Source organism: Vipera berus (genome assembly GCF_964194415.1).
Source record: "Vipera berus genome assembly, chromosome: 2".
Taxonomy (NCBI): domain Eukaryota; kingdom Metazoa; phylum Chordata; class Lepidosauria; order Squamata; family Viperidae; genus Vipera; species Vipera berus.
The window spans coordinates 240,008,915-240,035,366 of NC_138203.1; the positions used below are offsets into that span (position 1 = coordinate 240,008,915).

General features: G+C 40.3%; 1 protein-coding gene across 1 annotated transcript in view; it reads right to left on the bottom strand.

Moving 5' to 3' along the window:
* Positions 1-19,526, bottom strand: part of GRIP2 (glutamate receptor interacting protein 2) — a gene marked incomplete at its 5' end in the record, with an annotated part of 583,703 nt that extends 564,177 nt beyond the window's left edge. The window contains one exon of the mRNA XM_081319562.1: positions 19,472-19,526. Within this exon, the coding sequence (XP_081175688.1) occupies positions 19,472-19,526 (55 nt within the window). The remainder of the gene's footprint in view (positions 1-19,471) is intronic.
* Positions 19,527-26,452: the final 6,926 nt, after the last annotated feature.

Below are 26,452 nucleotides of genomic sequence, written 5' to 3' on the forward strand. Positions count from 1 at the left end.
AAAGCAACAATATGTGTAACAATTAAATCAGCTTTAATACCATTAACATTTATCACCTGGGGGAGTGAAAGATCGTACAGATTAGTTCACAGCAGAAACATAATTTTCCATGATAAATTGTTTACAGCTGATTTATATGCTTGATGATAACATTCCTCTAGAAAAAAAGATCGGGCAATTGGTGGATACTTTCCATAACAATTTCCATAAGACATTGGAAACCAGCTTTCTAAAAGTAAATTATTTGTTATTTCTCTCACAAATGGACTGAGATGTATTCACTTCTCTGGTACAAGCTGTTTTCTATGTTCTGAAAGACATGCTATGTTTGATGCATCTTCTCCTATTTTCCACTCTTTGGTTCCTTGTAATCCAGCTATGACAGACAAGAATTGGACAAGGTCGTCAAAAAATTTACTTTTCATGATCTGCAAACACACACATTTGTTCCATTTTATGTTTCCGTTATTATATTGTGCCTTGAGGGCATTCAAACCAAGCCAGCTGACCCTTTCTTTGATTATATGCAACCTATTGCCCCATAGATTTTCTCCCTAAATACTAGAACCTTTTTAATATGAGGATTTGATGTCTCTGAGTCACAGCTTGACAGCATGATGGTTATTCAACTTAATTTTTGGTAAGTCTTAGGGCTCCATCAGAATCAGGGTAAGATTCCAAGTTTCCTAATTGTATACTCACAGTGTCAAAACAGAATTCTGAAAGACATTGTACAATTAAGGGAGAAGAGTCCTTGCAATGTGTGAAATAACCTACTTCAGGTGGCACAGGAAAGATATGGCTCACTGATGGAAGTGTTAAACCTCAAAAAGGGTTGGGACTCCTGAGCATGAAAGAATTGAGGATGGCAACTCTGGAGCAAAGCTTCAGTCAACCTGATGTCTCAGGTCAGCTTTGAGATGATACCAGCAATTAAATTAGAATAGAATAGAATAGAATAGAATAGAATAGAATAGAATAGAATAGAATAGAATAGAATAGAATAGAATAGAATAGAATAGAATAGAGCAGAGTAGAATAGAATATCTTTATTGTCCTTGTGTAACTCACAACAAAATTAAATAATATTTAAATTTTAAAATACTAAGAGTGATGGGAAAAGAGCATTTTATAGTTTCATCTGGAACTCTGGACTGTTCAAGGCACCCTCTGCTGAAGAAGAGCATATTCTCCCGATGTGTGTATAATGAATGTCTGCATCTGCTCCTGGCAATGATGCTAGCAGCAGTGAGCATCTGAGTTAGCAAATGGGGTAGGAGAAACAGCAGGAAAGGGAAGCCCCTCCCCGCCTCCCAGCTTCCTTTTCGGCTCAAAGCTAGATTTCACCTATGCCTTAATTATTTAAAAGCCATTATAATACTGCTGTTGGTGGGTGTTTTATCAAGGTCTGTGTTGCAAACCATGCTGCACGTGGTCCCTAGTAAATGCCAAAAAAGGCTGTATGAAAAAGCTGCCACAATGGGCTGCCCGTGTAAAATGGTTGGAGGAAAGAAAACACCTGGGGCTGTAGCCAACAGGGAAGGGAATGAAAGTGCAAGGCTGCCCAGAGAATGGCAGCTTTGTTTGCTGTCAAGGGCTCCAGTAAGTTGCGGGTGGAAGAGATTGCAAGGAAATGAGTCTTGGAATGACCCAAGACTCAGGCTGGAGACAGCCTGAGTTCTATCCTTGGAATGCCTTGGTGGCATTCCCTTCTGACCTGGGAACGCCACTCTTCCATCAATTGGAGGAGGTTGAGAAATGGTATGTGCAGGTAATCCTTGTTTAGTGAATGCCTCATTTAGTGACCATTCAGCTAGGATGTTGATGAAAAAGTAATTTTGCAACCAATCCTCACTTTTACAACCTTAGCAGGTTTGTAAAGCAAAGGAAAATTGAAGTAAGATCATAACACTTTGGTGCTTTACCTAGCAACTGCTTCACTTATAATGACTCAGTGGCCAGTCCTGCTAAATGAGGGCCTCTAAATGAGGATTACCTGTAATTGGAAAAATATAAACAAAATTGTTGTTTTTCATAGACTATCATTCTAAATATTATTTCTTGCCAAAGCTAACAGAGAGGGAAGAGAAGGAAAGAAATCAGAAGCACTGCTGTTATGTCTCTTTTTCTATGGAAATAAAATTGCCTTCTCTGAGTTGCATAAATATGAAACTGTGGATCATGAAAAGGGCTTCTGGATAAAAGAGATGTTTTACTATCTTCAAAAAGCGTACCACCCACCTATAACCCATTAATCTGTTGTCTAGGTCCTGGTATTTTAATGTACATGGTATCGTGCATTAAATGAATATAATCTATGGTAAAGTCCATTTGGCCATATAAAATAAAAACAAGGTCACCTTCAGACCAGCAGTCAAATAAGCAATGCCCCAATCAAGAAACTGCCAAAGAGCCATTAGTAAACAGTCCAACCAAAGAATCCCTAGGCTCGCCCCCACCCACCCAGACAGGCAAGACCCCAGGATATAAACAGACTAGCACTGATGATGTTACCTAGCTGGGTAATGAAATGTCTTTAAGAAAACAAGCAAGCTCAGAGAGCACCAAGGACCCCTCAATAAAAACTTTAAATGACGATGATAGTATATTGTGTCGGTGAAGTTACTTGCAATTTTAATTGCAGGTGGCTTCTCCCCAGGTGGCAGTAAGTCAGCATGAATTGAAAAAGGCTCGTCTCAGCTAGTTTGACTGCACTCCCTCTTGTGACCCTGTTACCCATCCCATCACAGAGAGAGGCTACAGCACCTGGGCCAATTCTTAAATCCCCTCCCCCAGGAAGGTGAAACTGGCTCCCTCAGTGGTCAGTATATGCTCTTTTGCTCCAACAGATTTTCCTCGGGCAGGGATAGATCATTTTGTCATTTGTAGCTCTCAATTTGTTCATTATGCCCACATTGCTGTAGTTATTTTAATGGATATTTTTGTTTAATGTGTGCTAGGATGGCTGCCAAGCAGAAGGTGAGATTCCTAGACTTATCAAATAAAATAAATATCTGGCTTCAGTGCTTTCCTAGATGTGAGGCATCATAAAATGTTTCGCTTTCTAGTAATCTTTCCTCTTTTTATGGGCAGAAAAAGAAGAATAGCCTGCTTAGAATGAGAATTCAACTACAAGAAGCAAAGGAAGTAAATGAAAAGAGCCTTTTCCAGCAATGACAAAGAAAAAAAGGGGGGGAGGGACCAAAAGGCAAGATGGCAGTGCTGTCCAAACCTGTCTTTTTGTATGGTCATTGAGATTGCACCCTTGTGCAAAAAGAGGTGCTTCAGTTGCAATGCTACAACCGCCTCCTTGCCTTTTTGACTCCCTTTGAAAATTCCATGGTTCCTCAACCTGGTATTGTGTGTGATTACAATTCCAGCTATTCTTTAACCACCTTAATCCTCACAGCTAATGGAACTAACCCCTTCATGGATTACTGCCTTGTCATGGTGAAGGGGCTTGTGTAATTCAATGAAGCTATGTCAAACTCAATTTCATTGAGGGCCGCATCAGCATTGCGGTTGCCCTCAGGGGGCCGGGTGGGTATGGCCAGGGTGTGCATGGCCTACTGGGTGGGCATGGCTAGAGTGTGTATGACCTACTGCAGACATGTCAAACACAAGGCCCGGGGGCCGGATCCGGCCCGCGAAGTGGTTTCATGCGGCCCACGAAGCCATCCTGGAAACAGTGAGGGAACGGCCCCCACTGCCTTGGCCCTGGCCCAAAGATCCTCCTTCTGCCAGAGACCCTCAGATCTGTCCCACTCCTGCCCAGGCCCCCATAGGCACCCTTGATGTGAACGATGTAGAGCTGGCCACGCCCACCCAGTAGGCCATACGGACTCTAGCCATGCCCACCCAGTAGGCCACGCCCACCCTGGCCATACCCACCTGGCCCCTTGAGGGCAACTGCAATGCTGATGTGTCCCTCAATGAAATTGAGTTTGACACCCCTGGCCTCAGAGGGCTAGTACTAGTAGTGCCAGAAAGAATGAAGCGACTGGGCCAAAGCCGAAAGGACGCTCTGCTGTCCAAAGCCGAAAGGACGCTCAGAAAGGCTGAGCGCCAAAGAATTGAGGCCTTTGAACTATGGTGCTGGAGAAGACTCCTGCGAGTCCCTTGGACTGCAAGGTGATCAAACCGGTCAGTCCTAGAGGAGATCGACCCTGACTGCTCTTTCGAAGGCCAGATCCTGAAGCTGAAACTCAAATACTTTGGCCACCTAATGAGAAGGAAGGACTCACTGGAGAAGAGCCTCATGCTGGGAAAGGTTGAGGGCAAGAGAAGAAGGGGATGACAGAGAATGAGGTGACTGGATGGAGTCACTGAAGCAGTAGGCCTCAGCTTAAATGGACTCCAGAAGATGGTAGAGGACAGGAAGGCCTGGAGGTTGGGGTTGCGATGGGTCGGACACGACTTCGCAACTAACAACAAAAATTGGAACTAAAGTTTTTATTTCACGTGATCCTGGCAAGAAAGTTTAATAATGCATCTGGCACAGTATTACTTATTCTAAAAATACTTGACCAAATCCCCAGATCTGATGCAGCCATGCAAAGCTTTGGATGAAAACCTCATATCCTTAAATCCAAAGTTAAGGATACCCAGGCATCATTAAGCTATTTGGGGATTCTATCACCTTTCCCAGTCAGAAGCATTTACCGTAAAAGTGTTTTTGTTTCTCTGCAAAGCCTTGGGTTTGGGATTACAGGACTGGGATTACAGTGTTCCCTTCTGTGAAGGGATGGTACCGATTTGTCTTCATAAGGATCCATACTCTGGGAATCATATTTTCTATTAGTCTTTAGAATGTAATATTATCTAGCCATTGGCATCTCAGCAACCCATAATTCTAAACCTCTAAAGCTCCAAAACAATGCGCTGCTTCAGCACTGCAATTAAATTTGATATATTCACACACACACACACACAAACACACACATACACACACACACACCCCTTCAGCCTCAGGCCCAGAAACATTAGCATGTGAAAGGGCATAATCTTGCTTGTGTGTATATGTGTGTATACACAGAGAGAGCAAGCACAGTATATTCCAATATAGCTTTCTTTGATCTTCGTTTTCTTTCCATCAACTGCTATTGATTCTGCATTACTGTTTGAAAAAGCCATTGTCTTTCATCCTTTTTCAGTGGGAAGAGCTTTTTAGATTTTTTTCATTCTCTTTGATGAAGAAAATACAAGCTGTAAATCTAAGTTATGTATGAAGGTGAATATAGGTGTCCCAGGATAATGTTGCAGGATCCAATCTGAGTTGGTCACTAGGATAGGTTTACTCTTCCAAGATTTCAGACTTGTTCCATCTTCAGGGAACTTCTCTCTCCCCAAAATATGAAAAACACATTCTGGTGAGAGTTGTTCCCTGAGGATGGGCTCCAGCATGAGTCCAAAAGCTCGGAAGACAAAAACCTCTGGTTCCAGTGACCGACCCAAATCAGATCCTCTAAGTCAGGGGTAGGCAACCTTGGCTCTTTTATGACTCGTGGACTTCAACTCCCAGAATTCCTGAGCCAGCGTGGCTCAGGAATTCTGGGAGTTGAAGTCCACGAGTCATAAAAGAGCCAAGGTTGCCTACCACTGCTCTAAGTTATGTTTTCTAGATAGACGCTTTCATACACACTATTTGAAATTAAACTTTCTACTGACCTTATGATGGATATATCTCCCCAGAGACTTCCTTTGACTTTTTCAGAGGATTTATATTACAAATTGGACATCCAGGCACATATTTTTGACTTATCACTGAAATATAATCATAGAATAAAATAGAGCTGGAAGGGACCTTGGAGGTCTTCTAGTCCAGCCCCCTGCTGGACTACTGTATGTATGTGTTTAGTTTCCAAAACTTTATTAAATTTCAGAAAAGTATAAAATACAAAAAAAGTGAAGAAAAAAGGAATTTAAAACAAAGAGGCAAGAGGGTAAGAAAAATAAAATTAGGAAAACAAAAAGGGGAAAAAGTTACAGGGAAAAAAAAACGTCCAACTTTCTTCAGTACAGATAAAAAGTTAAAAATCCGCAATTCTTTTGAACTAAAATAAATCATAACTAATAGTACTTCTATCATTATAAATAATATATAACCATCAAAACCCAAGGTTAAAATTTCTTCTTTTTTTGTTTCAATGAAAAAAATCCAATAGTATTTTCCAAATCAAAATGAAACTAGACAAAGTCTTTTCTTTAATCAAAGCAGTCAATTTCTGCCAACTCCATTTATTTCACCATCCATTCTTCCATTGTGGGCATATGTGAGCCCTTCCATCTCTGCACATACAGAAGTCTTGCTTCTGTTGTCATATTAAGGGACAAAATTCCATGGATTTGTTTTCAAATTTGTTTGTACATCAAACCTAAAAGAAAAGCCTCTGGCTTCAGTTGTATGCTTAGTTTAAGAATTCTCTGAGTTAAAATACTTATGTGATTCCAGTAAATCTCAGCTTTCTGACATTTCTACCAGAGGTGATAAAAAGTGCTTTCAGATTGTTTACATTAATATGTTCGTGAAATAGTTCCCTAAACGTTTCTGGCACTTTTAGAAGATAAGTCAGCAAATAAGTTTTTTTAAATGTTTCATTCTTGTGAGCTTTTAATAAGCAAGTACATCAAGAAAAGCAATTGAGAAGGTACTTAATGTATTAAAATAGACTTCCCAGAACTAATCAACCCTTCTGGGCCCATCCTGGATCCATCTAGAAACTCAAGTGTGTTATTCTTAAAGGAAGATAACTGAACTTTAGTACTCTATAGGAAAACAACACTTTCTTAACTGCTTTTAATGAACAATAATGAACAATAATTTGACCTGGATTTTATTTTTCTTCTGAAGAAGGGCAGACATTTAAGTGAAATTATTATAGGGAGATGAAGGATCCTCATCTTTAGTGGTCTCCAGTCCCACTGGTTCCCCTGCTTCCCCTTAGCTACCAAGGAAGACCCATGGAGCTTTCTTTGTGATTGGGAAGTGGACTCTGCCCAGAAAACTTTAGGGTGACTGAGACAGGCTTTGAAGAAAAAATCCAATAGAAACAGCACCCATAAGCCACTTCAATGATAATAATGCTAAAAACAACAACAACCAAGGTCATTTAAATGTAGGTGCTGACACAATTTGTTCTGAAATATTTCCAAAATGAATTTTAAAAGCACCGTTCAAAATCAAGTCCTCTCTTGGCTGAGTTTGAATCCTGGTGATCTCATAACCATAGGATTTTCTTCATATCCTTTTTTTAATCCCATTTTACCCCTGGTATTTCTTGGCAGTCTCCTATCTAAGAGTTAACAAGGTCCAGCCTTCCTTAGTTTTTCAAGACCAGCTGAGATTGGCTAGGTGCTTTGCCTAATTATTATCCATTCTTTGGTTATCTCATTCCTTTGGTATAGATGTAAAGTTATTTCTGTTGCCATCACTTGAGGGATGCCTCTAATTCCTAGATTTGTTAAAAGGTTGGGGAGATGCTTTACTCACAAATCTGTCAATGGAGCTTCAAACACAGAAAAAAGCCTCAAGATGGGGGCATGAGCTGATCCCTTTACAAATTATAGTCCACATGGGCTATAATTATTTTCCCAACCTTCCCAATGACCTCCCAACCATCTCTCATTATTTGCATCATGAACGCCTCAGAATGAATACGGAGATACTGAGAATTTTGTTCCTTATGAATGCTAGCCACAACTATTGTTGGCTATACTTTTCTAAAAAATGTGGGAAAAGGTTGAGGGATTCCACCACTTTTTATTTTTCAAAAATGAGCAAAGTGGCCAGAAATGTTCTTCCAGTTTTGTTTAAACAGTTTGCTACAACTACAGTATAACAAGATCAGGCTTCTTCCTTGAATAAGCATAGAAAGAAGCAATGTTACAGAATCACATGGATGTTTCACAAAGCACCAGGGAAGAAGCCTCTTGGCAACAAATATGGTGTTACTATAATAAATATATCACTTTAAAAGTAACATTTATTTATTTAGAAAATTTATATGGCCGCCCAAATCATTCACTGTAAGTCCAGGTGGCTTACAGAAATAAAAACCCCAATACAAAACCCAATAACCCTCTCCCTGGCACATAGATAGATAGATAGATAGATAGATAGATAGATAGATAGGTAGGTAGGTAGGTAGGTAGGTAGGTAGGTAGGTAGATAGATAGATAGATAGATAGATAGATAGATAGATAGATAGATAGATAGATAGATAGATAGATAGATAGATAACACTTAGACTTATATATCACTTCACAGTCCTTTACAGGCCTCTCTAAGCGGTTTGCAGAGTCAACATATTGCCCCAACAATCTGAGCCCTCACTTTACCAACCTCGGAAGGATGGAAGGCTGAGTCAACCTTGAGCCAGTGAGAATTGAACTGTTGAAAGCCAGCAGTCAGCAGAAGTAGCCTGTAATACTGCATTCTAACCACTGTGCCTCTATGGCTCGATAGATAGATAGATAGATAGATAGATAGATAGATAGATAGATAGATAGATAGATAGATAGATAGATAGATAGATAGATAGATAGATGATAGATAGATAGAGATAGACAGACAGACATACAGACTAATAGATAGATGATAGTGTGTGTGTGTGTGTGTGTGTGTGAAGTCCTGTCTATCAAGAAATCAGAGATCCCATTACAGATCTCATCACAGACATAAGGAAGAACTGTGAAACAGCCCCGGAGTTCCACTTGCATCCCATTGTCTCTGTATTTTAATGAAATGTAGGGGGAACCCTTTATAATCAGATCTGTTCTTGCTGTCCTATCACTTTGATGAATGAACATTCCAGCTATGACTTTTAAGCCATTCTTATTCTGCACCATGAAGTGAATATGTAACTGAAGGTCAGACTCTCCATTTTAACATTTTATTCAAACAGCAGTGGCCTGTATAATTAGAATGGGCAACAAACAGTAGCCTGTACATTCTTAACTGTTCTGTGAATGATTCTTTCTCAGCCAAGCCAATACACAGTACTGAAATGAGGGCTGGTATTTAGAAAAGCATAAAAAAAGATGACGGCATAAAAAAAAATTGAGAATGCTCCTTAGCCATCCAGCAGCTAATTGTTTGTTTTGTTAGTTTAAGCAACCGCAATCCACATGACTGCACTTTGCTATGAAAAGTTGCTCTGCCAATCAAGGAACTATGTAGAGAAGAATCCCATAGCAATGAATCTAATAGCAACATTGAATAATTGCTATTGCTGACCAATTAGCAAGAAGGAGTGGCTCTGGGGTTTTCATCACCCTGAATCTGATGAGATTATCTTTGACTCTCGATGGAGCAGCACTTCCCTAGACAGCGTTGGTACAAAATTTAGAGACCTTCCGGGACCTATTCCTGAACCAGTCTCTTCTGCTTGATCACTTCCCAATTGGACTTCCCTATATGTACTGTAGTCTATATAGGGCTGCCCTTGAAAATCACCTGGAAGTTACAACTGGTTCAGAACCCAGAAGAATGGTAACTATCACAACCTAACAACCAAGCAAATGAGCAGAAAGCATTACAACTAAACTTTAGTAGAACCAGCTTATCTCTGGAAGAATTATCATGTCTTACAAATATTCAATCAATCAATCAATCAATCAATCAATCAATCAATCTGAATAGCCACCAATCTCAAACCAGTAACTTAATAAATATTCTTTATTTATTTAATTTGGCTGTTGCCCAACTCCAAACAACTCTATGAGTGTCTGAATTCCATGGGTGTCAGAAATTTATAAAGAAATGCAACCTGATGAATGTTACTGATTCAAAGTTCCCAAATTCTTCACAAAATCTCCTATTCAAGGCTTTGGTCTGAACATGTGACAGCTCAAACTGTATAACAGGCCTAAGGTACCTGGATGTGTTCCCCTACATGTAAACTGCACCCCTTCCATACCTGATTTGGTCGTGCTTTATTTATGAGTTTTATATTCAAGGCCTACTTTTAAAAAATCAGACCCCACAATGAACTTCCTCCAGGGCAAAGGAATGGTCAACCATATTTGCCCTGCCCATCCTATACTCAACATACAATATGTATCCAACCCCATTAGGGATCACTAGTTTCCAAAGTAATAAGGATACAGTTCCAAAGTATGGGCAAATATATTGGAACTGCATCTTATTACTATGCATGAGCCAACCCTATCCAACATATTTCGGCTTCTCCTCAGCCACAATATGTATTCAGTGCACAGACATACAAGCAAGCACACAGAGAAACTGGGCCCCCGCGATTTGAGAAATCCTATATATTATTCAATCAAGAGAAACTTGTCTTTATAAATGTCCTCCATAAAGCCCTTGTGTTGAGATATGGTACAATTTACTTGATTCAGTTAATTAATGGATTGGTTGGTTAAAAGCAAGCCAGCTAATTATTGGCTGGCATGCTAATAGTAATGTGCTACTTTATAACACCCAGGTGAGCCTTCAGGGTAAGAGATAAAAAGAAGTCATTAAAGTTCTGGAATGAACAAGCAGCTGATCAACCAAACCAGTTAAACCCAAATACTAGAATTTAAACTACCGGTATTATACAGACATATTTATTACACCTAAAATTTTCATCTAAATCTAGAACTGGACTTGCCTTATTTTGACATATTCCAAAGGCAGAAGAACTAAAGCAGAACTGTAGAAGACCTGAAGAAGAACTAAAGAGTATTTACTCTTTTACAGTTGGAAAGACACAGTGACTCAGAGTGCCTGCAAAATTTAATATATTTATGCCCAGGACCTCTATAGAATGAAAACTCCAGAAAAGAACATGGAGGGAGAAAGGGGGATCAGCACTGTGATTGACTACGCTAATTTTTAATTGCATAATTTAATTATTGAATTATTTTATTGCATATTTTTGCAGGATCTGCAAATTGCAAAACTGTTCCAATGTTCGTATATGTGTACACACAGAGACTGACAGACAGACAGACAGACAGACAGAGCATGCAAATCGCTCCTCTCCACTGGAATACTGGATTTTATATGGTTTTCCCAAACAATTAAATAACTACATTATGTATTTATTTATGTTGTTCATTTATATACCTCACATAAAGCCTTAGCAACTATTTCAATAAATAACAATCAGAACTCTGAAGAGAAATAAAGAGACAAAAAGAATAGCATCATAAAACAAGACAAAATCATAAAATATACAATATCACAGCATCAAACAATAAGTAATCAAAGAACAACCCAGAACATATGGCATCAACACTAGAAATCTGGCAGCAGATTAAATCACTGCTTCTATGTTGAAAGACTATGATACAAAATGAATTTTTGGACTAAACATAAAGAAAAAAGGAACCCAACTGTTTCAAGGAGGGAAAAAGCATTAGCAATACAGTAGTTGTTTCCAGGCAAGTTTCCTTCCTGGTGCACAAAATTCCCTCCCTCCTTTTGTATGGCTGTCCATCTCAACAAGTGAGTCTGGCCAGTGAACAAAATTAAAATAAATTCTGTAATTGAACTATACAGACAGATGTAGTTTGGGAGTCAGCAGTCAATTCCAGTCAGCCCACAAGGCATCATCCAAAGGTTCAGTGCGTCAGCAAACAGATTTTGGAACTCTACCAGATTCAGAAGATGTAGGGGTAGGCCTTCAAAACTGGCCAGCACCGCTGTAAGGAAGGGATGAAATCAAAGTCTGCAAAGGCCAAATGGTGAGATGTCCACGACAAAGGAATCACTTCTGTCTCCCCAGCCAAAGATCATCATTATCGCTGCCAAAGACCTGGTCCAGAGGATAACCCACTGGATACGTGCGGGCAAATGTTTGAGTTAGGTCCAGGGTGTTGTGGTCCTGAGTGGCCTGTATCGTCTTTCAGATCAGGTCAGGAACTAAGGCTGCATGAATAAAGTAACTGAGAACTAAAACTTTCCAATACAACTACTGCTAAGCTTGTAAGCCGCCCTGAGTCTTCGGAGAAGGGCGGGATATAAATGTAATAAAAATAAAATAAAAATAAATAAACTCCCAATATCATCCAAGGCAGAGAAACTGTTTGGCAGTCGCTCATGACATAGCTGCTCATAGCACACCAGCAGAATTCCCAGCTTATCTTGCTTTCTCAGCTCTAGTCAAACCTACTCTTAGCCTTTCACATCTTGGACCCGGAAAGGAGACCTAGATTATATCATCCATATTTCAGATCTCTATTACACAAACTACTCTACCTTACTGTTTGGAATCAAGTCACCCAGGAGATGGTTCTTATTCAGCAATGACCCAGAATTCAACTAGAGAAAAGAGAAAACCGAAGTGTTTTCCCCTATGTTGGAAACAAAGCACCACAGAGGGATAAGCAAACCTCTCTGACCCTTAATTTCAGATGCTGTTGGCCCTCCCATGTAAAGTGGACAGAAAACAGGACTAGATGAACTAATTCTACTTTATTGTGAGGCTACATTAACAGAATCTTGCAAATTTCAAAGTACAAACTTCCTGCCCACCATTTTTAACTGCCTGCTCCTTTAGGCCAGGTCCTTACTCAGTTTCTTTCTGTGACAATTAAGTGATTGCAGAAACCTTCCTATCTTGTCTTATTCTTTCCTAAGCAGCATCTCTGCTTCTCTTTCCAAAAGATCATTAATGCATTATATTAGGTATACAAGTCCTATTATACCACTTCCCTGGTCCAGCACTTACTAATATAGCCTATCCCTCCTTCAGAATGTACCTTCCATGCAGTCAAAGAAACTACTGTCCTGAATATACTTCCCTCTTTCACCTATAGCAGACATGTCAAACACAAGGCCCGGGGGGCGGATCCGGCCCGCGAAGTGGTTTCATGTGGCCCGCGAAGCCATCCTGGAAACAGTGAGGGAACGGCCCCCACTGCCTTGGCTCTGGCCCAGAGACCCTCCTTCTGCCAGAGACCCTCAGATCTGTCCCACTCCCGCCCAGGCCCCCATAGGCACCCTTGATGTGAACGATGTAGAGCTGGCCATGCCCACCCAGTAGGCCATACGGACTCTAGCCATGCCCACCCAGTAGGCCACGCCCACCCCAGCCATACCCACCTGGCCCCCTGAGGGCAACTGCAATGCTGATGTGTCCCTCAATGAAACTGAGTTTGACACCCCTGACCTATAGCCTCTGTACCAGCAGAACAAGATCCAACAATGTCACATTCTAATTGCCCCCAAAATTACAGTGAATAATAATTCCTCTAGCATTAATTCACCAAGTTCTTCCTTCTTTTTTTTCTTCCTCACTTACTCCTCCATGTCCATCTGGCCCACCAACTTCAGGTTTTGCAGAAGAATTTCAAAAAGATATTATAATTCTTTACAGCATAACCTAGCTAAGGCTCCTGGCAAAATCCTAAGCAGTGCTGTCACTCTAATACCATTTTTACCGCTTTTATTATTTTACTGTTTTTATTTTTTAAAGAAAAGTTAAATGTTTATAATCTACCCCAAAACTTTGCTTGTTGATCAGAGTAGACTTATCATAACCATAATCTAATACCCGTGTTTCCCCAAAAATAAGACTGGGTCTTCTTTTTTTTGCCTCCAAAAGAGGCACCAGGTCTTACTTTCAGGGGGTGTCTTTTATACTCAACTCTGGCACCGATAGCCGACTGAGAAATGCAGGCCTGGCTGCAGAAGATGCCACAGAAGAAGCGGGCTAGCAAGGAGAGGCCTAGCTGCAAGGTGAATGGGTGCGGGGCATGTGGGGCAGCTCTACCCCCCACCCTAGCTTGATTTTTAGGTATGTGCCTTGCCCCAAAACATATATTAGGCCCACCCCCCAAAATCAAGCTAAGGCTTATTTTTGGGGTAGGCCTTACTTTTGGGAAAACAGGGTATAGCTTGTAGTTTAGCCTATAATGTTTATGTGGCTAGACATTATCCTTGACTACAAGGCAACATAGTATATGATTTTCTATGTTTATACAGCTTTGTTCAAACACTGCATTTATTACTTGTGTAATACAATTTTCCTTGGTATAGACATGATAAAGTGAAAAATGTTTTTCATATTCTGTAGTAAAAATGGTATAGTACGATGGTTCGGGATCTCTGTTTATGTGTGTATGTGGGCACATGCGTGTGCATGTGCACACACACCTTCAAGTCAGTGTTGACTGCCTAGAAAAGTCCCTTTGGGGGGACAAGTTTTCAGAAGTAACTTGCCCTTGCCTCCTTCCTAGGGCTGAGAGAGAGTGCCTGGCCCAAGGTTGCCCAAATGACTTCATGTCCAAGGCAGGGTTACAACTCATCATCTCTAACCACAACATCAAACTGGCACTCAGCCATGAAAACATATGGTGTGGCACTGGGTCAATTATACTCTTAGACCAACCTACCTCACAGAGTTGTTGCTGCTAGTAGAAAGTGAAAGATGATTCCAATGTAAATTGTCTCAAGCTCTTGGACAGGGGTCTCCAAGCTTGGCAACTTTAGGACTTGTGGACTTCAACTCCCATGGCTGGCTGGGGAATTCTGGGAGTTGAAGTCCACAAGTCCTAAAGTTGCCAAGCTTGGAGACCCCTGCTCTTGGAGATATCTAACACAAAATAAATAGAACCTATAGCCAGTCAATGAAGCTGAATGCGGGGAATTCATGAAAAACCAAAGGAATTAATTCTTAATATAGTAGAGCTACATATATGAATAACAGTACTGACACTGCAAGATACATTAATGGTTACTACCTTAGATGTTTTTGGAATAAGATTGCTTCCAGTAATCAAATGTCTGAGGAACATCCATATGACACTGCTGTTCTTTTTCATAACCTTCTTATGAACTTCCCAAGAGGAAAAGGAAGGCTGAATTAAAAAGAACTTTGCTTTGATTCAGCATGGCTAAAATGTTTAAGATCCCTAAAAAACATTAAGAAGACTGAATCTTCTTTCAACCCAAATTCTCCAGTAAATCTGCAGTATTATTTTAATTTGCAGCAACTTCTCACATGTGCAATTCCTTTAATGCATAACATGTTACATAAAAATAAACAAACATATGATGTAAATAAAGAAATGTATAAATAACAGGGGTGGGCATTGGGAGTAACTGGGATCCAACTCATGAAGTATTATTTAATGCTAGAATTTTAGTTTAAAAAAAACCTTGATAAGCAATTTTCTGTCAGAACCAAGCACGGAACCTGCTTTATAAGCACTCAGGTCAACCATAATTCATCTGAAATTCTCTCATTATAATCTGATCTCTTAATGTATGACATGGTTTGTAGTTTTAAAAAACCAAGTAGGTGGTGCACCTTATTAAAGACTGAGAAGCTGTTTCATTTTACAACTCAAAACCATCTCAAGACTTCACTTGCTCAGACTTCCAATTCGGCCCACAAATCTCACAGTCAGTCTAATGTTGCAGCCAATGAAATTCCATTGTATACTCCTACATCTGTTTCCTAGGTAACCATCACAGAGCAATATAAACTGGAGAAACACAGCAAAAGGAAAGGCCCAATGCAGCACCAATCCTAGCCTGCAGTATCTCTTCCTTTGAGCACTCTGGAACACTTCTTTTCCAGCTGATTCATGCAGAGAAAGTTATTCACAAAGTTAAGAAATTGCTCTCCTCTTTTTTTCCCCCCTTTTAAAGTGAGGCCATTAAAGCTGAATAACACAAAATATACATTTCTTTTCTTTCTTTTTCCGAAGTGAAATTATCACAGGGATATCCTAAATGTTTGATTGGATGGACAGGCACATTGTTCAGTACTCATAAAAATAAGAATGATGTAGGGAAGCATGAAGCATGTGGGTCTGGTGCCCTGATGCTAACCAGCTCAGCAGAAACTGGGGCCAGTTGTAATAAAAAGTCTTGCATTGACCAACCAAAGCCCTAATGTTTTCCAGAATGAAAAATTGCATCTGCATATTTCATGTATGCAACCTCATGAGAGCTATTGTAACTGAGTAGCTACAAGGCTGAACAATAATGCCAAATCTTTTCTCTGCCTTGAACAGGTTCTTAAACCTGAACTTTATGTCTGTAACAAAGGAGGCAGGACGAGGGTGTTAATAAAATTGACTTGTCTTACAAGACATTTTTAAGGAAGTGATTAAAACACTCCTGGTGTATGGAAGTTTGTTTGCTCTAGATGTGGTGGCCTCTCATGGAATCAGACAGTTCTGGTTGCTACCTTCTTAGCAATTATAGCCTCTCAAGATTCTTCTTGGTCCTACCCACATATTTACTGGAATGTATTCCCCACATATTTGCTATTGGATGGAATCTATTTCCTATATTTCCTATTGGGGAATAATTATCTGTATTGTATTAAACCAATTTAACATAATACTATTAACACTGGAATAAATCAAATTCATCTTTTCTCCATCATCACCCACTACTTTGTACTTATCTCATCTACTTTTAGTATAAAACCTCAATATGCTATCTGAAAGCCAAGGGTACCCATGGATCCCCAAATATATACCTACCTATTCTAAAATGTTATATTGTACAAGGTGGACAAGGCCTTATCTTCATCAATAATACATTTGAGATCAATCTTGAGACAAACCAGAATATAGCCCACAAATCCCTCTCAGTGAATGTACACAGCTGGAAAATTGCAACATTTTCTTGTGAATGTACCCTGATAAATAACTCTAAGAACTTACCTATGAATTCAAAATATTGTGCCTAAACTTGTCTGACATCTAATGGCCCTGGTATTCTGCTTGGTCATCCTACTTCAAAAAATAAATAAATAAATAGGTAGCTTTGCTTCCTCCTTACTAGCTGGGTGAAATCCAAAATCATATTACACTATACACATGATCAATAAAATCAGAATGATAAATTACTATTAGTAAGCTAATTAATCTTATGTCTCCAAATCCTGGTTCATTAAACTGGAAAGGCCATGTTTTTTTGAATTATACTAAGAGAACAGGCACAAGCAAAAAGACACACACATATGAATTGGGAAGAACTATAACAAGTACAGTTTCTCTTTTAGCATTAGAGTTCACAATGCTATTGTAAAGTTTTCTTGGAGTCCAGATGCAATGCGATATTTGATGCATTGCCTCTTGTTTTCCCAGTGGAAAAACACTGTCATGGTCTGTTGTACAGGAATATTATTGCTTAGTGTTTTTGTTCTTTGTGAAAAAAGAGAGAGAAAATAAAGTGGGAAAATAGCTGTTTAGAAGATGAGAAGGGAAATCCCTTCTCTAGTTACTATGCCAGAGTGTATATCTGATGCTCTAAATTCATTCTGATTGATTCAGACTAATTTGTTTTCCATGCATGTGCATAATCCAATCAGTCTGAATCTAATTGGTCTCAGAATTAGATCAATATTCCCAATTGATCTGAATGTTCAAATTGAATTGAGTCCAATTTACACACCACTACAAGATATTCAGCACATCAGTATATCATCTAAACACAGACCAGATTGCTTTAAATACTTAGGGAATCTTAATCAGCCTCTAAACTCAGGAACTTACTGTGCATGAAATCTCGCATTGGTTTCATACAGTTATATGTTAAAAATGACAAGAAATTTGATTAAACATTAATATGTTCTTTTATCAGGTCAATATTCTCAAGTGAAACAGAGGAATCATATAAAAATTGCCATGTTTTATCAGCTCTGTGATTTCTTTAACCTAGGTTTTATTTAGTCTCTCTGTCAGTAGCGAATATAGAGCCACATGTTCAAAGTTTCAGTAAAAAAATCATGTGATAGTTCTAAGCAGGGGTGTCAAACTTGCAACATCACATAACATGTCGCGACGTATCGCAACTTTTTTTTGCCATTGCCGGCAATGGCATGGGTGCAGTTTTGCTATGATGCATCCGGCCCATAGGCCTGCAGTTTAACACCCCTGTTCTATGGCATTTATAGCAATGTAATGTTTCTATCATAGTCTCTATGTCTCTATCATATTCCCGATATCACAATATGATGTTTCTATCATATTTTCAGATGCTGGGAATCAAAAATAACCAACGTCTGCTATTCTTCTATTTCTTCAATTCAATATTTCTAACAATTAGAGAAGAGTTCTATAGTGCATTTTCAGTCCAAAACAAATGAATTCTTATTTGTTTTACCAGCCCATCATGTACAAGGCTGGGTGCAAATATACAACATGTATACATCTCCCCAATGCGGAAAAAAATCTATATAGGAAAAGAAAAAAGTTCCACAAAGGAGAAGAGAATGAAGAGGTGTAACTTGCTGGGAAAGGCACAAAAATATGACAAATTATGAGTTCAGCCAATGGTTCAGAAATACTAATGTGTTTCTCTTCCATGTGCCATCAAAGACAGTAGGTTTTGCTATAATATGACTCTGGAAACAATGTACAATAATTTTAAAACCAGTAAGGAAAGGGATCATCTTTGAACAACATTAACAATTCCACTCCACAAAATATCTGAATTGTCAGTTGAAAACACAATGGTCAAACAATGCTAAAAAAAAAATTAACAAAAGGACACGGCAGAAAGCTAAATACTTAAAATCATGTATTTAGAAAGATGATATCTATCTCACAGAATATAGAAAGTTGGAAACACAAGCTGGAATTTGTGACAAGCCAGAACTAGAGCAATTTATTTGCTTAATATAGTTCTGCACCTTCACTGACATTTTAGAACACTGTTGGTGGCAAGAATAAGATGCGTATCACTAAGACCTTCAGTCACATCAAGGCAAAAGAATAATACATTTTGCCAGAGATCAACATTGGAGACATTGTCAATTAATCCCCAAAGCCATTCCTTACTCCAGTCTATCTTCATAACACTCTTAAATACAGGAACTAAAATCAAATCCGATGCAAGGTTTTCAATCTCCTTCACTTCTGCCACCTGGTGGGACATTTCCTCCAACTTTTATGAGCCGCTGGTGCAGCATTCATTTGACATCCTCTCTGCAGATCATACCACCGCTGTCTCCCCTAACTGAAAACTATTCATCAGCAAGTAGGAAACCTTAGAGGAAATCTTGTGCCATTGAACAAGAACCTTAATCCACTGCAGAACCCCGTCCCTAGCAAAAACAAATTTGTTTGACAAAAACAAATACTTTGGGCTTTGGTTTTCAACACCACTCTTAATTCCAAAGGGCTCCATGCGCTCACTCAAGAACCAAATGAAGGCACATTTCAGTATGTGTGTGTGTGTGTGCCTGTGTGTTTTAAGGTGACTTTCTCTTGCTCACTTAAACATAAGACCTGCTGTCTTATCTTCCTGGAAATAAATAAATATCCAGCAGCCTCAGCACCAGCCTCCAAAGGCTGCCTGCATTTGCAAGCATGCCCCAGGCCCAAGCCAAACAGACCAATGCAGGCATCCTCTTCCCTCCCTCCCACTCGCCGCCCTTCTTCCAGGCATCCTCACTCACCCCCGCCCCGCCCCGCTCCGCTTCAAAGCACTTTCACGCATGCCCTCAAGCGGTAAGATTTGCCCCGGAGGGGCTCCGGAGGAAGCCCCCCCCCTTACCTTCCTCCTGCATCCTCTGCAGACACAGGGTTAGATTCTTCCTCCAGCCCGGCATCCCGGCCGAGGGTCAACCTGCCAAGCGGCGTGGAGAGGGCTCTTCTTCCCGGGGGAGGCTTGAGCAGAGAGGCTCCCCTCTCCCCGGTTTTTTTTTCCCCCCTCTGCCTCCCCTCCACCTCGCCAGGCCAGAAGTGCCGGGGCAGACGGAGCAGCTAGGGAAGCGAGGTTGTCTCCGGAGCGAGTCGGCTAGGCATTGGCGGCTGCCGCGTGCTCCATCTGTGTTTTGGACCGGTAGGAAAGCAGGGGAGGGCAAGCGGAGGGGGCCGGCCGAGGAGGAAGGCGCGAAACCGGCAGACCGAAGCTCGCTGCCGCGCCAGACGGGAGGCTCTCTCCCCAGTTTGTTGCCCGAAGTCTCTTCCTGAGACTGGGGGGCGGGGGGGGGATAGACGGCCGCGGGAGCTGCGGTTGGCCGTGGGGCGCCAGAGGAGAGGGCGGGAGGGATCTACTAAGTAGCCGCAGGAGCCAGTGGGGAGCTGTGCGGGTGGGGACGGGAGCTTTTGGCTTGGGGCTGCCTTCCAGACCAGCCTTCCGACGGAGCGGGCTTCCGACGCGTGGCGATCGCGGGAGAGGGGGAAGACTTTCGGAGCTCGATCCGCGCGCCCTCTCGCCCCACGCCCGCACGCCCACCCACATTTGGACGCCTTGCTCTGCGGGAAACCGCGCGAAGTAGCACAATCCGCCTCGCTTTGTTGTTATCTCGAGACCGGGTAATCGCGGGGGGGGGGGCGGTCGTCTGAATGAGTTCCCAACGCCTGCTCTCTCTCCTCCACACGTGCGTGGTTCTTTTGCCTCCTGCGGCCTGTAGGAGTGCAGTGTCGCTTCTCCCTTTCTCTCTCCTTCTCTCTCCCCCTCTTTCTCTCTCTCCCCTGTAAAAATACAGGTAGTCCTCGACTTACAACACTTCGTTCAGTGATCATTTGAAGTTACAACAGCATTGAAAAAAGTGACTTGCAACCATTTTTCACACTTATTACTACTGTTGAAGCATCCCCATGGCCTTGTGATCAAAATTCAGATACTTTGGCAACCGACTCATATTTATGATGGTTTGCAGTGTTCCGGGTGTGTGTGTGTGATGTGATCCCCTTTGGTGACCTGACAAGCAAAGTCAATGGGGAAGACAGATTCACTTAACAACCCTATTACTATTTTAATAAGTGTGGTGATTCACCTAACAATTGTGGCAAGAAAGGTCGTAAAATGAGGCAAAACTCATTTAACAAATGTCATGCTTAACCAACAGAAATGTTATTTTCAACTGTGGTCACAAGTCAAGGATTACCTGTAACATTTAAAAGCTGCTGTCCAGTCACCTTTGGGTTCCTCTGTAAGAAGCTGAGATGCAGTTGTGGCCTTCGCTTAGCAAGTCCCAGGTTGTTCCCCTGAGATGGATCCCCTCATCTGCTGCCCTTCCATGATTCCCAGCCGATAGGGATGGTGGTTTGAGGGTTAGCACTTCCACCCACCCGGTGAGAGAAAGCTGGGAAAAATCATTAGGGCTTGCTTCTGCCTTGGAGTGAGGTTGAGGGTAGAAGGAAGCAGCATGTGCAACTCCTAGTTTGGGCGAGTTTCAAAAGATGACACAGCCCACACACTCTTAACAGCAAAATTCTTGATGCCTTGGACACAAGGAGAGATCACCTCTGTCTTGATCCACCCTGCTGGTGCAGTTTTTTTCTCAGTCAAATCAAGGGAAAGCTTTAATCAGTCTTTCCCATCTAGTGCCCTATAGGTGTTGAAGGCTCCCCCTCTCCGCCCCCATCCAGCACAGTCAAGACATTTAGAGAATATGGGGAGACTGCAAGAAGGAAACAAACAAAGAGAAATAATGATCATATATTCTTAGTGTTTGGGGGCTCTGTTCAACACAGGGATTATACAGTAATCGTGGAGTTTCAAGTTAAACTGTTACAAGTACTGAAAGTTATTCAGTCTGATCTGGAAGCAGACTGGATCTCTAACAGGCATGTCAAACTTGCGACGTTGTGCGACGTCATGATTTTTCCCCCATTGGGTGCAATGGTGTGGCCCACAGGCCAACAATTTGACATGCCTGCTGTAAAGCAACTAGCAGCATTTGACTAATCTGCACCATCCAGATTTAAAGAGGACGTGCCCTGCAGAAATGGCCCTGCATTGTTTAGATATTCATCTGTTGCTTTCTATAGCACCCTCCATCAGGAAGGATCCTGGCAAATAGATGGGGAAGAAATGGAGGTAGTGACAGATTTTATTTTCCTGGGCTCCAAGATCACTGCAGATGGGGACTGTAGCCAAGAGATTAAAAGACGCTTGCTCCTCGGGAGGAAAGCCATGACAAATCTAGACAGCACACTAAAAAGCAGACATCACCCTGTCAACAAAAGTGCGTATAGTCAAGGCTATGGTCTTCCCAGTTGCAATGTATGGCAGTGAAAGCTGGACCATAAGAAAGGCTGAGCGCCAAAGAATTGAAGCCTTTGAACTATGGTGCTGGAGAAGACTCCTGCGAGTCCCTTGGACTGCAAGGCGATCAAACCGGTCAGTCCTAGAGGAGATCAACCCTGACTGCTCTTTAGAAGGCCAGATCCTGAAGCTAAAACTCAAATACTTTGGCCACCTAATGAGAAGGAAGGACTCACTGGAGAAGAGCCTAATGCTGGGAAAGATTGAGGGCAATAGAAGAAGGGGACGACAGAGAATGAGGTGGCTGGATGGAGTCACTGAAGCAGTAGGCGTGAGCTTAGATGGACTCCAGAAGATGGTGGAGGACAGGAAGGCCTGGAGGAACGTTGTCCATGGGGTCGCGATGGGTCGGACACGACTTCGCAACTAACAACAACAATCAGGAAGGATTTCACAAAAAATCAATATTCTAACAACCTAGTAGAATCTGAACATGAAATCTGATATTTTGTAAAAACAAACAAATGCTATAAATTGATGTTTGTTTACTAGATAGAACTGTCACAGTAGCATCTTCTTTAAAGGAGGTTTAGCTTTTTTTCAGCTGAAGGGTATACCCAGGGCTGGACTCCAACAGGTGGGTGGAAGAAGTGGAGAAGGTCATAAGGGAAGGAATGTGATTCGGTTCAATTGAAAATGAGATGAGGTTCATTTCATATGGTTCTAGTACAATTTGATGCAGAGAGTTAGAAAACTAAATTGGAGATTTTGGAGAGCTGGCTCAAAGAAGTTTCTCCTTATTGTCCATAAAACCCCATAAAGCTACTTATAGAGAACGAGACTAGTAGTTAATCTAGCTCTGTATTGTTGACATTGATTGGTAGCTTCTCTTTAAAGTTGTATATGATCTTTCCAAGTTTTACTTGCAGTTACCAAGGTCTGATCCTGGAATCTTCTGCATGCATATCATGCCGTATCTTTGAACTGTAACAATTTTCTAGAGGTTTTTTTAAGGCTTCCCAGGGACAGACAAATTTGACTTGTGTATGTATCCTTAGTAAATTGCTTTAATTGTTTTGCTTTTAAAGGAGATTTTGAGAATGTCTTTCCAAGTCAAAAATTTAATATGAACTGTCAAAGTATTAATTGTCCAAATTTCAGCTGTCCTGAGTTTTTAAAAGTGTAATTTTGCAACAGGAAGATGGATGCTTTCTTGTCTCTTGTGCATATCCTGGTTCAATACATCACATGAACACTAAGCATCATAAAAATGCAGGGTCTGCCCTTTCGCAGAAGGCTTTTAATCATATTGCTACTACTGAATATTTATCCACAAACTGAATCCATACAAGATATTGTGTACATAAATACACAACTGTACCCGAAGATGAATGATACACATACTTCCAAATGTTTGCCTCCATTATTGTAATATCCAATCTGGATGTTAGGACACATTTTTCTTTAAAAAAAATCTAATGTCATTTTAACATTATTATATTTTTAAAATATCCTTGTTAGCTTACTTTGACAATCCATTACAATTAAATTGCAGTCTATTTCTTGCTTTTGATATCCTTTGCCTTTTTCACATACAATCTATACTTATATTTATTGCTAAGAATATGTATTGAGTAAGGACTTCACCTTTACTGGAATTGCAGTTTTGAATATTATCCAACAGTAATTTTTCCAATACACTGAGTAATGTAAAACCTAGTATATCTTGGCTCATTTTTCAACTAGCAAGCTTTAATATTTGAACATCTCCTTTTGTACCTTTCCTTTGTTATTCTTGCCTAATGCCAACTATACTTTTAAAACTGTCCAAGAAGTAAACCGTAATTAAGCCACGTGGATTCCCAAATGAATATGTCCAAATAGTGAGAACAACTCTGAATCCCTCTTCATCTTCCTGTGTTAAAAATGATGTGACTAGCAAGGAAAAATATTATATGACTAGCAAGTAAGGAAAAATATTATATGACTAGCAAGTAAAGAAAATGCCTTCAGAGCACTTGTTTGGGATATTTGTCCTTGCTTCGTACTAAATCTTATGTACAACATTTTATGACTTTCTTACACCATTTCTTTCAATTTGTTTAAGCTTTGGGCACAGCAATCTATCCTTTTGGACAGCTCCATTGTTATATCCTCCATCATGATAGCAGGGCAGAAATCAGGGGAAAGTAAAATTCTCACTTCCCTTTGCAAATCTGCAAAATGTCCCACCATACTAAGTTCATGTCTGAGATTAGGAAAATACTGAATCTTGAAGGCCCAGACCTCCAATCTACCTGTTCTCCTGAGTTCCAAAATCTGGACTGATGGTTGTAGTAAATAATGCAGAACTTCATGTGGGACGTGAGAGGAGAATCTGAAGTCAGATCTTCTCCAGAAAAAGTCTGCCTGCCTGCTGCCTCATTCTTTCTCTCTCAATTCACTTTCAGAATGAAACTTTGGATGTTCTCCTCCTATATTTTGCACCTTCAGGGTGTGTCTCAAGGGCCACAGAAGTACAATTATTACACCCCTTAGATTCACTTAAAGGTCTTGCCGTTTTAGGGGTTCTGTTGATTTAATATTGGTCTTGTCAACTTTCTATTGCTTTGATTATAAGCTATACATGTTTTGGAGATTTGGATACCAAAGGGTAGAATGGGGTACATTTTAAGTGAACAAGCAAGCAATCACTTTGCTTGTAACTAGGTAACCAAAAGCAGACTAATAAGATTGCTTTCAGACAGGTGATTCCTAAAGCTAATAAATAGTTGTTCTTTAATAAGCTATATGCAGAATTGCAATTAATTTTCATGCCACTGAAAACAATATTTTCTTCTCTTATCAGGCTGTAACTCCCACATGTCTGTGAACATAGCACTGTTAAAGGGAATTTGGAGAGCATCAGCTTGGCAAAAGCTGGGTATTGTGTGAGAAATTCCGAAGGAAAAAAATTCCTTGGCTGTGAGTTCAAGCTCATCTTGATCACGGGGACAAAGATAGCCGAAGCAGGCATCTTTGCTTGCCCAAAAATAACAATAAAAAGGCTACTGTTTCCTCACATACCTTTTATCTTTGAAATCCGTACTACTTGTGCAATTTTAAGATTAAGATATTACCTATAAGGCTCTGAACTGTATTTTAAAGAAAAAGTTTGTTCGAATGGTTGATTAAGCAAATGAACATCATTCACTCTAACCAGAACCCTGAAGTAAATAGTCTATTTGTATACAGAAGTAAAACATGCATCATTTGTTTTCATGATCCAAGCTGCAAAGAAATAGCATGCAGTAAACAAAAAGATCACAGATCCTTTCACTCAATGTATTAAGGAATGATAGCCTTCTTTCAGATAGTCCTAAACTGACACTTTTCAAAATTCCAATCTAGCATAGCAGAGGATACTAAATTGTAGAAGGTTATGATCAAGTTATGTGATTACCAAATATCAATGAGACTTCCTCTGAGGTATATTAGTGAAGGACTGTGACTAAACTAGCCTTCACACCTCTTCATTTTGAATTCTTCATTCCAATTAAACACAAGTATGCACATTGATAAAGTTATGGAAATAAGTTTGCAAAATAGGACTTTACATTTCTCATTGTTTGGAAACTTATTACAAAGTTTTAAGAATCAAAAATCACTGAATAATTTCATATTATTCTATCACAGCCTTAATACTGTAATAACAACAAAGGTATTTGCAATGAATGCCACACAATGTTTAATTTCCTGTGGGCATAATTTCTTAGCAGAGAGGGGAAGATATTTCTGTGCTTTCCTAGACCCTTTATTAGATTGCTAGATCTCAGTATAGATCCGTTTGTATTATGGCAGTGATTTTATAATGCTTGTGACAGAAAATTTCACGTGATTATAGTCAAACTCTCAGTCAAAGGCATTACAACTATTCCTCTCTGTCCTTTTCCCTTGGACAGTGTGATCTGTGACCTTGTTTGAGTGCAGTAACTAAGCAGGGTTGAATCCTTAGTACTAGAACAGTACATCATCAAGGAATCTCAGAATTCTGGATACATCCTGCAAGAAAATAGAGACAAATGTGTTCTACACTATTGCCAATAAAACAACACGTATGCTGTCTGGATGAAGTTTGACTTACCTTTTAATATTTTTCAATTCTTGGTCTTCACTGCTGTGGTTATGCATAAATAATTAATGAAGGCATCTCTCATCCTAATCAGAGAACCTGCAGTGGATCTCACCTCTCTCTTTTGTCTCTGAGTTAGCAACTAGGAAGAACAAGTTATCTACTCTCATGAGGACATCTCTAATTTAAATCCTCTTCTAAACTTACAAGAATGATTTCTCTTCATCTGACTAGGATTATAGAAGATTGAGAGGGACAGATTGCTAAATGAGAGAGAGAGAACTTGTGAGTTCGGTATGGTGCTCTTCTCCCTTGCATTCAAATTCTTGGGCAAGTTATTCATTGGCCAGCTTTTTTGTGAAAATGGGTCTTGTACCTCGCTTTATTTATTATATCAGCTATATTGTCAATAAGCCTCCATTCAGTTT